The following is a 12673-nucleotide window of genomic DNA, read 5'->3' as shown; positions in this document are numbered from 1 at the left end:
ATATATAAGTTGTTCGGGTTTTTTCATCTACAAAAAAGCGACATTAATTTCTCGACGACCTAATATCAAGTTACATTTTTAAACTATTTATATAATTATATTCGCGAATTTTCTACAGAAGCTTAAGGAACATGTGGTTAAATAAACTTAATGCTGTTTGTGTTTAATAATTATTAAAAGAAAGCTAAGTTTAAATGCCATTACTATAACAGTTTAAATAGCTCAAAGATTAGATGATATATAGAAATATAAAAGTAGGCTAACCGTTTTCCCTTTATTTGAATTACATTAATGTGATTACATAAAGACCACTAAATACCGATGTTTATCATTTAATTCCCTTTATTGTTTGTTTTTATGAATTTCGCGCAAAGCTACACAAAGGTTATCTGCACTAACCGTCCCTAATTTAGCAGTGAATGACTAGAGGGAAGGTAACTAGTCATCGCCAACTCTTGTGCTAATCTTTTAGCAACGAATAGTGGGATTGACCGTCACATTATAACGCCCCATTATCAAGCTGAAAGGGTGAGCATATTTGGTATAATGGGGATTCGAACCCGCGACCTGCAGATTGCGAGTCGAGCGCCCTAACCATCTGGCCATGCCGGGTTAATTTCTTTTAAAATGAAATTGAAGTATGTAACATGCAAGATAAAAAAAACAAAAAAACCCTCAAAATATTTGTTTCAAAAACTGTTAACTGTTGCTGGTAGGATATCTCATGAAAGATATTGTTGAAAGATATATTCATTTCCTATTTCAAAAACTAACAAGTACATTGCTCTAAATATTAAACAAAAACAGAATGTGCAACATTATAACAACGACATGATAAAGCATTCTTACCAAACAATGTTAGTCCCCTTTATTATTATAAAAAATAAGGCATTTGATAATCAGTCATTTGCCGTGAACATTACATGACTGGTCATTCAGCGTAAATATATAGTGGTCACAGGCAGTTTTGCCTCAGTTATTACTTTGAATAGAATTACAGGTTTCATATTATTCCAGATCTTTCATAAAGATGGTTTGACTTCAAAGAAGACATATAATGGCTTTCTCATGTTGGGAACCATCAAGCCAATGGAAGTGAGCCAACCACAGCAGACTGCTGCAAACTGTTTCCAAATGTCCCAAACTGTCATTAGTAGAATGTAGAACTGCTTCCACATCAATTATATAGTTTTTCAGATACAGAAACAAGGCAGATCGTCAACCACGACACAGGTAGACGATCACTATGTGTCAATTATGATTTACTGCAATTGTAAGGTACAGGCTTGGAGAGTGAATTAAATGTTCGCAGCCGCAAATAAATACTCTGTCGGTGTAAATACGATTAGAAAAAACTACATTGGGCTAACCTGTATGCTTGATGCTCAGAAGGATGCATTTCTCTTATGCAAAGCTCAAAATATTTCTCCTAAAATAGTCTCAAGGACACTTCCAATGACATGTGGTCAAAGCACTAAATATTTCATCTAGAATAATGTCAAGAACACTTCCAATGACACGTGGAGCAATATTATTTTTTACAGATGAATCATGCTTCACTCTGCAGCCAGAAAACAGGGTTATACTCGTTTGGAAAGAATCTGAAACCAGATTTACCCATTTTTCATATACGAACGTAATGCATAAGCGTTATTAGACGTATATACACCTACATTGCGCGGAATGGACTTTATCCTTAATGATAAAGATTATATAAATCAACTCTCATGACTTTTTATGTATCCATATTATGATCCAATTAGTAATGACTTAGGCCTATTGGATGATGACGCCCACTCTCTCCATGCTAAATGGGTTGACGTATTCTTTGAAAACGAGATTGCTATGTGAATGGCATTTGCCCCTTACCAGACATTAATTCCACCAAGTGTCTATGGGATTCTCTTGGGGAATACAGCGCTTTCCATCAAGTAAGTGTCATCAAAGATGATTTGAAAATAGTTCTTTCAGAAGAATGGCTGATGATAAATTTGGCCTTATCAGCTCTGTGATTTTAGACAGGCAACATCAGTATCAGGCTGCCATTTTAATGCTTTGTGAACATACTGAAGTGTCATGAACTATAAGGATATAGATCTACGTCTACCGAATGTTCATTTATGCGTAGGCTGAATGACCAACTATTTAGAGTTCAGATTTGTTTGTTTGCTGTTATGCACAAAGTTACACAATGGGCTATCTGTGCGCTGCTTACCACGGGTATCAAAACCCGGTTTCTAGCGTTGTAAGTCCGCAGACATACCGCTGTGCCACTGGGGGGCTAGAGTTCAGATCATATCACTGATAATTAAATGTCTGACTGACGTAAACACTAAAATTGACGTAAGAATTGGTATTATTTTATAACAATGATTTTGTCCTGTCTTAGTTATAATATTATACATTTTCAATATTTCTAATTGTTTTGAGTAACGTAGTATAAATATATAGAGTAACAAATAAATAATAACTTAAGACGAGAACTGAAAGCTCGAAATAACGGTAACTGATTTATGTGAGATTAAAATACAAAATAATGAGTATTTAGAAAAATGAAATTAAAGTGAAAATGGTGAAAGCTAAATAATGTAAAAAAACAGCCATGGTTAACTAATGTGATCGTAAAATATTAAGTAATCCTCACTGAATATCACGACCATAAAATCAACTGAATCGAGAATTTGTTGTCCTGAAAGTGGATTTAGCTCCCCCACTTTTATTGGTAACCCAATTCAAAAGCCCTTTCAAACGCGAGTTCATGTTTTCTTTTTGAAATGTAATTTGTACGGTCACATCAAGACATATTAACATCTCAGGTGAGTAGCTTATGAAGTAAACCTTTGGTTAGGGATAACAAGTTCTAATTCCTTACAACAGAAGTAATTACTTTACTGATATGGAGGAGATAAGAGAAGCTGGTCAGAATAAATAAAGTAAGAAAGATACTACTCTATTGATGCAATGTTTATTGGCAGGTTGTTGGATTCATTTGCTTTAAAGGAGAAATGTCAGAAATATAAGCATTTTTAGTTTAATTCTATACTAGATAATTTTTGTTCATGGGATATTACAATAACGGTATAGATTATTTTAGTATGCACACGTATATAAAATGTTACTTAAGAATAAAACTGTAATAAAATTTAAAATTTGGCTATATTTTGTCAGAAAAACCAATTATATAAGTTTGTTAATTGGATGTGGCTTTCAAAGTTTATACTTATCAAGAGTGAGTCTTATGACGCAAAATGAGACAACATTTTTGTATCTGTGGTAATCTTCATGTCTGATGTTCTTCAACATGTATAAATGAATTTCAGAAATCCACTTGAATTCAGTAATTCCTTATTGAATATTTGCCCCTAATATCAAATCAGTCAACCACAAATAATACGATTATGTTTAAATATTTTGTAAGTTATATTGTTTGCTAATTTTTCAGTATCTTTAAATGTCTTGTAAGTTATATTGTTTGCTAATTTTTCAGTATCTTTAAATGTTTTGTAAGTTATATTGTTTGCTAATTTTTCAGTATCTTTAAATGTTTTGTAAGTTATATTGTTTGCTAATTTTTCAGTATCTTTAAATGTTTTGTAAGTTATATTGCTTGCTAATTTTTTTAGCATCTTTAAATGTTTTGTAAGTTATATTGTTTGCTAATTTTTCAGTATCTTTAAATGTTTTGTAAGTTATATTGTTTGCTAATTTTTTTAGTATCTTTAAATGTTTTGTAAGTTATATTGTTTGCTAATTTTTCAGTATCTTTAAATGTTTTGTAAGTTAAATTGTTTGCTTATTTTCAGTATCTCTAAATTTTTTGTAAGTTAAATTGTTTGCTAATTTTCAGTATTTTTAAATGTTTTGTAAGTTAAATTGTTTGATACTTTGTTCAGAGAGTTCACCATTTTACTTGTCTTTTGATGATATATATATAAAGTTTGAAGCCTAAAGAGGTCTGAAATGCTCTAAAATTACGCTTTTCGAGTTATTTATATATAATCAACATAATGTAGTGTCAAACTTTAGTGACCTACTTTCGTTTTTTTATACTTTCAGAAGTAGATCAAGTATACATGATTTTACGATTTAGTTTTCGGGGAGGATTGTTAAACAACTAGATAATTCTAACATAAGTAGGTGGGTGTATTATCGAAACAGTATCTACACTGACTGCCAGTTTATAAGGACATGTTCGTAGCACACTATTTTTTTCTTACATAAAATAGACTGATTATGACATATATATATATATACACCAGAAGACTGGATGGGCTCTGTAAATTCAGGTATGTAATTGTAGAGGGCTGGTACAAAATACCATTTAGGGATGGAGAATCGTAAAGCATTCTGTTTTATCGTTTGATGTATAAAAACATATGCGAAACATAAGTATGAAAAAGTGGCTATAATTAGTGCTACAAAATGACCTTGAAACTGGACCTACTTATTATGTGACGTCATTAGGATATGCGTTAGAAGGTGTATATTTCCTACACCCACACAATATTAACACTTTGGCAATAAATGCACAACCTACTAACAAGTAAATATCCCCATCTCGAAAGTATGAATTGTCCATTTTAATGACATCTTATCCAAATAACCCTTACATACTGGTGTCGTTCGATAAAGACTAAATAATACTTACAGTATTAAGAAGAAATCGACAGGTTTCTTTAGAGTTACTAAGGCGACAATGTAATTTCCATCATATCGGAAAACAACAGTTTTTGCATGTCCTGGACACACAAAGTCAACAGAATAGACTATCCGTGCTGTGAGAAGTGTGGAGAATTATCCACGTCAAGTGGCCGCAGGTATTGCAAGTATATCCTAATACCCCATAAATTATCTTTATAATATGAGCTAACTCCAGGTAATATCGTATGTTGATAACAATGTGTATCGCAGATGCTATCACGCCCTCTTTAGGAACATTGTATTTTTTTTTCGACGAGTCCAGATTTGCACAGTTCTCGTAGAATGAATGCATTTGAGTTTGTCGATTATTCTCCTAGAAAATGTATTTGAACTGTCTCTAAGCATGGCGGTAATTCTGTTTTGATCATTTGGGCAGCTGGTGGTATGCTAAGAGTTGATCACTCGTGTTCGATACATCATAATTCTAGCGCAAGGCTTTTTACCTGTTTACATCAGTAATCAGTTTTACAGACAATGCAGTGTGCTCGCGCTTATTCAACCCAAGTAACAAAATTATGGCTTGAAGATCAAGGCATTACCATTCTTTTGTGGCCAGGAAATTGGCGGATATGAAACTTATCGAGCATTAGTTTTCCATCCTTGATTATCTTTTGAGAAAACATACCAAACAACCAATACTTATGGGCACCCTTATCGAATTTCGTGTTAATACGATACATTCTATTATTTTATACATTTTGACTGTGAATATTTCTGTAAATTTCTACTGTACTATTTATAATATAAGGCCGTAGATTGTTTAAATGTTAAGCTCTAGAATAGTATCAAGTTTAACTGTACAATTTCTATTGGTTGGTTTATCAATTAGTTGTACTTATTAGGATTCCTAATAGTAATAAATGAGTCACACAAAAATGTAAATACAAGTATGATATATGATGGATATTGAAATTAACCACCCTCATTACTGTTGGAGTTCATATGGATGTATTTACCAAAGAAAATGAATAATTTTACCCTGTACTTTTGGTCGATTTTTTACATTGGGTATTGTAACAGGCAAACACATAAAATTGTACTTGAACGTTGTTCACAATCATATCTATCTTACAATAATGCATTTCTACTCTGATGTATAAGAGTTCACAGTTTGATAATGAAACAACCAACTGTACGTTTGCTGTTCGTAATTGAGTCAAAGATTATCACAGCGATTTATGTTATTTGTCATCTCATGCACTTGATATTAATACAACTGAGTATCTTTGGAATGATCCTGATTGTCACGTTCACCACTGATAACTGTGAACCAACTGCAAATGATATTCTTCAAGCAACCAAGAACGTTAGCAAGACTTCCAAAGACAGGTTCTGTTGCAAATGCAAAAGTGTCGCTAAAAAATTTAAAGTACACGTTTTATAAAAAAAAGTACTTCGCATTGGTAGAACACTTTCATCTGGTGTTCTAATGTTACCAGAATATTTTGGTAATAAAGTTAGAAAAAAAATGAACTTTACTCTCCAGATAATAATAAAAACACTTTTTATTTCAGCCAATGCTTCATCATTGCGGTTTCATCAGGGCTGGTAGTAGAAGTGCTTCATGTTAAAATGTACGTTAACTTAATAAACTATTTCTGGTGTTCTATTCACCATAATTAGGTGAAGATCATAATAAAGAAGCCAATCAGTTTACATGAATTTTTTGAAATAATTTCTACTAACAACATGAAATTTATAAGTATCATAATGGCAGTAATTTAGAGGCTAAAAAGTCATACATTATTTTAGCCACTTTCCAGGTCTATAAATAAAATTAATTAATTATAAGGTTGATTGATGGAAACATATAACATATAATTAACAACAACCATAAACAATAACAATAAGTCACTTACAAACAAGGCATGAAAAAAGCTTTCATCAAATTGCTCAATTCAGAAATTAGATCTGGCATCTAGCGAGCTAAGATCAAATAATGAAATACGAAATTTTTTTTGTTAATAATTCTAACAAACTCACATTTTTTCACAATACTTTGTTCTAGAGAAAACAAGTACATTTGAATATTTTGGTAATAAAGTTGGAAAAATAGGAACTTTACTCTCCAGATAATAATAAAAACATTTTTTATTTCAGCCAATGCTTCATCATTGCGGCTTCATCAGGGCTGGTAGTAGAAGAAGTGCTTCATGTTAAAATTTACGTTAACTTAATAAACTGTGTCTGGTGTTCTATTCAGTTAATAAATTAGCGAATATTTTCACATCAAACAGTTCTTGTACTATTATTAGCCCTAATGAAGCCACAGTTGCAGAACGTTGGCTGAAATAAAAATATATATACATTTTTTTTCTAACTTTATTGTCTAAATCTCTCTTGTATGCACTGTAAATTCTGAGAGTATTTGAAATTATTATATAGGTAATTTTATGTATCATTATTATTTCAACGAGAAAAGTAACCATAGAGAGAAATGAGAATGGGCAAACCTGAAGAAGTCCATATTTTATCTCTATTGGTAGGAAGTTGTACTCCCTAACGGCAGATGGTAGATTTTGAGGTAGTCTGTCCTCCAAGCAACCAAGAACGTTAGCAAGACTTCCAAAGACAGGTTCTGTTGCAAATGCAAGAGTGTCGCTAGAAAATTTAAAGTACACGTTTTAAAAAAAAAGTACTTCGCAATCAGCCTTAAAAACAGAATTTATTATGAAAAATATAACAATCAAACGCTCATTATTGGCTTTTAAGACTCGTTAAGTTTTATTGTGAGCTCGTTAGATATCTGGTAACGAGAGTGTTAATGGGAATTCAAGGCCAAGTGATTAAAAAAGGCATGTTTCAAAGATAAGGGCTTTTTAATTAACATGTTCAGAAAAAAAGTGTGGAAATGTAATCCGTCAGCAGTAAGGTGTCTTTTTCTGAATGAGTCTCATATATATTTTTTTCATTTCGAAGTCGTTAAAGCTAGTTGTAATTGCATTACAGACACTTTCGTCGACCAGTTTTGATTACATTACCCACTTAAGTCCTGCAAAATTCTGAATAAATGAATAAATTACAGAAGAAATTGGAATTGAAAAACAAAACAGTATAGTGATAATTGCGCGACGGTAATTTTAAAGTGATATTTCTTGTGAAATATTGTACAAACAACATTGTAAGAGTGATTGAAAACATTTAAAGATAAACTCACCTATAAATTTAAATATCAGATAGGTATTCGTTTTAGAAACGTAATATAAAAGAGATATTAGGTGGGCCTATATTTATGATGATGCTCCAGAGTGGCACAGCGGTATTTTTGCGGACTTTCAACGCTGGAAACCGGGTTTCGATACCCTTGGTGGGCAAAGCAAAGATGGCCCATTATGTAGCTTTGTGATTAACTTCAAACAAAAAATTTATGACGATAATGATTCATGAGTCAGATTATTAGGTCTTGTTAGTTCTTGTATTTTTATAATTATTTCGTTTAACATCGTGTATTAAATAATTCTTATACATATTTAATTATATCCAAATGATATCAATCTCAATTTTTATTTACACAGACTCGCATTTGTACTAATTGTTTTCTGATGAAACTTTTAACCATTTGTATTACTTTTATCTTAATTTTTTACCACCATGTTCTTAATCCTTACATTTGTAGACAAACAATATTGTTATATCAGTTTTAATTGGTATAATCCTTGATTTATAAGTATTTTTACAGCCAACCATTATAAATCTTAGATTCATTAATATTTGTACTTTATTTTGTATTAATATGTGTTTTATGCTAATTTTTGTTCGTTCGTGTTCTTGATGTTCGTTTTATGTAAATTTTTGAACTCTCATGTTCCATAACTTCAGTTCATGCTGATTTATTTCTTAGGTTATTCTGTATTTTCATTTATATTAATTGTGCTGCATTGACGAAGTTAGAAAATATGAAGGAGAAAAAGTACTTCAGAAAAATTCCTCAATATTTTAACTATTTTATTCATCTTTTAAACATAAAACTTAGATAACAGTGATTGTTTGTTTGTTGAATTTCGCGAAAAGCTACTTGAAGGTTATCTGAGCAAACCGTCCATAATTTTGAACTGATCGACAAGGGGGAAGGCAGCTAATCAACACCACCCACCGCCAACTCTTGGGCCACTCTTTACTATTTAAAAGTTGAACTGACCGTCATTTTATATAATATTAATTTTGTTTACATTCGGACGTTTCGGGTGTGCACCTTTAACGTTTACAGTTGCCGAAGAGGTTCGGATATAAATAACAACCAGACTTCATTATTAATGAAAGTCTTTAGCCTATAACTGTATCACTTTAATCGCTGATAAAGTATAAAACTGAAGCATAGGAATGTTTACCTGGAGGTAAAGATCGGTGTATCAACACAAAAAGCTGTCAATATGCGCTGTCTTTAAACTTTTTTTTTTTTTTTTTTTTTTAACCCATGTGTGTCACGTCACGTCACATTGATTTCTCGAAATAGAAGGAGTCATAAAAGGCAAAATGCATTTATATCCAGATAGAATAGTTCGATTACTGTCTGCCCATTACGATGTTAGTGACGGGGGAGCAATGGGGCGTGAGAGTGGGTGGGTGCCTTGAAACCTTATAAGTGTAGTAAGTGTTGGTATAATATGCCTAAAGTAAAGACGTAGTGTGGGATCATCTAGCCTTTAGCCAAGTGCATAAAATTTATCATGAAAGTAAAAATATCGACTCAATTTTAAACTTAAATCGTTTATGAATTAAGCTATTTTTTATTATATCATGAGCTTTTTAAATAAAAAAACAACAGCAAACCGCTTTAAGAAACGGAGACTCTAAATTAAGAACTCAAGAAATATTTTCCAGTTTGTTGTCTATACATGTCATTTTATACTTTCAGTAAATAGACTAACAACAATATTAGGTTATATTTTTGTTGCTAAGCAGCATGCCTTAAAAGCCATTATTAGAACATAGTGTTGCTAAAATGCACTGGCTTTTCTATATATTAGAAGTTGTTAATCTAACTGATTTTTATGGTCTTAATTTTGATTGGCTAATAAAGGAACTTACCGACATTTCACTGTCTCAACTGTACTTTTCTATCTCTTTGTTGGTGAATCTTGATTTCGCAAAATACATTTATTTCATTTAGGTTATACCATGGAGTGGGGGTGATAGTACATTTTTACCGGGCTATACGCTAGTGTACTGTTACGACAGCTGGAAGCATGCACGCTGGAGTTTCTAGAAGGATGATGACTGATCCTGGCAGCTGTTCTAGTCTTTTCTAGGCGCCCTCTATTTTAGTATATAAGCCCGGCAAATAAAGCGGAGATATAATTGCATATAGACAGTTATAGAGACAGATAATTGAGTCAAGCGAACGGTGGTGACTGTAAGTAAAGTGCGTAAATCGTTGTGAATTATAGTGTGTGTTTAAGTTAAAGTGAATGTGGAAATTCTGTGTATTGCAAAGTTGTATTGAGAAAGAATCAACTAGTTTTATTTAAGAAAGGACTTGTATCGCTGAAGTTTTTTGGAAAGAATTTCTATGGGAAATTAACAAACAAGCAAATACGTAACAAACTGGTGTCAGAGAGTGGGACGGAAAAGAAAAAAATGGAAACAAGAAGTGGCAAATCAAACTACAGCTTAGCAGATTTGATAGCAGCAATACAAGAACAGCAACAGAAACAAGAAGAACGAGAAAATAAACAAGAAGAGAGATTACAGCAGTGGTTGGAGGAGAAAGAAAAGAAACAAGAAGAACGAGAAAATAAACAAGAAGAGAGACAACAGTAGTGGCAAGAAAATCTGCAACAGTGGCAGCTCGAACAGCAAAATAAAGAAGAGAGATTACAGCAGTTGTTGGAGGAAAAGAAAAGAAACAAGAAGAGAGACTACAGCAGTGGTTGGTGGAGAAAGAAAATAAACAAGAATAGATATTACAGCAGTGGCAAATGGAAGAAGAAAGGAAACTGGAAGAAAGTATCCAACAGTTGAGAGAAAGCCAGCATACACAAATGGAAAAGATTAATACATTTCAAAGTGAATTAAATACATTAAAGGATGATTTACTGTCTTTTTACACAAGGAGGATATATGAGCCATCGACATAATCAGCCTCAGACAACGGGAAGCCCTTCCAGACCCTGCAGCTAAACCCTAATGCAGACACATTCAGTCTTGTCAGAAGTCACATTCCAGACATGAGTGTCAGCAATAGAGGTGATCTAGTATGAAGGAAGCCACAGTAATTAGATGGGAAGGCACTGTAGGAAGCATATAGAGCACAATTTGAGCTCCTGGAAGAAATGAATGTATGGACAGAGGAGCAGAAAGCAGTATATCCGGCAACGAGCCTGAAGGGACAGCCACTGGAAATACTTGGACAGTTGTCAGCATACGACAGGCACAACTATAAAGCACTGGTAGCTGTTCTAGAACTCAGGTATGGAACTCAAAATCAGTCCAAAGTCTACAGGGCTAGGTTTAGGACTAGAGTCCGTGCTAAAGGGGAGAGCCTGTAAGAGCTGGTACAGGACTTGAAAAGTGTGGCACACAAGGCCTACCCAACTGCACCACTCGATTTCCTCAAGCGGTTGCTGAGGGATCAGTTTGTAGACGCCTTGGACAGTCTACAACTGAAGATACAAGTGAAGCAAGCACACCGCTGTACTTATACAAGATGCAATGGCCAGAGCTCTTGAATTCGAATCCTACGTTAAGTCCAGCACAGAGGTACCAGGGTTGGTACAGTTATCAGGATTCAAGGCCAGAAAAGGGCAGCTTTCAGAGAGGTTTGAGGGACTTTGCTGGCACTGTAACAAACCTGGTCACAAGAAAGCTCAATGCAGGAAACTTCAACACAGGGAAGATGCCATGGCAGGAAAGGCTGCTTCCCAGAAAGGTTGCTGGAACTGTGGTGAGCAAGAACATATGAGGAGCCAGTGCAAGAAGAATACTACCAATAAGTCAGCCTAGGGGAACCAGTAGTGATTAGTGTTTAGGGACGCCCACCAACCCTCATCGTGAAAGTCCCAACAGCTAGGTGTAAAATGCCAAGGACACATAGTGTCTACGTGACAGGAAACCTTGATGGCCAAAAGGGCAACTTTGTCATAGATTCTGCATCCCAGCAAACCCTTGTGAGTATCAAGGTGCTAGATCACAAAGGAGTACCAGAAGCCATACAGAAGTTTTGTAGTGTGACAGGACATTATGCAAGGTTGAGGGGACCAGTGGGGTTAACTATTGAGCTCATGGGCATGAAGGACAAACACAAAGTATACTTGGCTGACATTGAAGACCAATGCATACTAGGGTTGGACTATTTACTACCGAGGAAGTGTGTAGTTAATTTTGATAAAATGACGTTTGGGAACAACAAAGGCCAAATTCCAGTAAGTGTTAAAAGAGAGATTGGACTAACCAGGTGCCATCAAGCTGAAGTCAAAGTGACTGAAATAGTCGATGATGGTAAAGTGGAACCAGGTATAGATATTAAAGCAGAGCAGGAGAAAGACCAGGATTTGAAGCCAATAATTGATTTCCTGCAAGTAAATATTTTGCACCCTGCTTGGGAGAAGGTGTCTAGCTACGGGAAGTTGTGCTGCATCAATTCCATCATAGTTTAACAGGAGGACATCTCGGAGTTAAGAAGACATTGAGTCACCTACGATAGAGATTTTACTGGATAGATATGAGGCAAGATGTGGAAGAATGGTGCAGGACATGCAGTATATGTTTTGCTGAAAGGAAATCCAAGCATAAGGGACATGCTCCAATGAAATTATATCAAGTTTGTGCACCAATGGAAAGAGTAGCCGTTGACATTGTTGGTCCTTTGCCCTAAACTCGTGCTGGAAACAGGTACATTTCTGTGGAGATGAATTATTTCACCAAGTGGTCTGAGGCATATGCAATACCAAGTCAGGACGCTACTTAACTGTAGCTTCGGCTATTAGTGATTTCTTCTTCAGATTTTGTATACCATACGAACTGCATTCGGATC

The 12673-nt window shown here is 34.1% G+C and overlaps 1 protein-coding gene across 3 annotated transcripts in view; it reads right to left on the bottom strand.

The window, feature by feature from the left end:
- LOC106473700 (SCY1-like protein 2) overlaps positions 1–12673 on the bottom strand; it is a 263864-nt gene that overhangs the window by 63668 nt on the left and 187523 nt on the right. For all 3 annotated transcript variants that reach the window (XM_022403165.1, XM_022403153.1, XM_022403159.1), the window contains one exon: positions 7155–7302. In XM_022403165.1, coding sequence (XP_022258873.1) covers positions 7155–7302 — 148 coding nt within the window. The remainder of the gene's footprint in view (positions 1–7154; positions 7303–12673) is intronic.

The sequence above is a fragment of the Limulus polyphemus genome, unplaced genomic scaffold (assembly GCF_000517525.1).
Source record: "Limulus polyphemus unplaced genomic scaffold, Limulus_polyphemus-2.1.2 Scaffold133, whole genome shotgun sequence".
Lineage (NCBI taxonomy): Eukaryota > Metazoa > Arthropoda > Merostomata > Xiphosura > Limulidae > Limulus > Limulus polyphemus.
The sequence above is the reverse complement of the archived record's forward strand: the minus strand, read 5'-3'. Positions and strand labels throughout refer to the sequence as shown.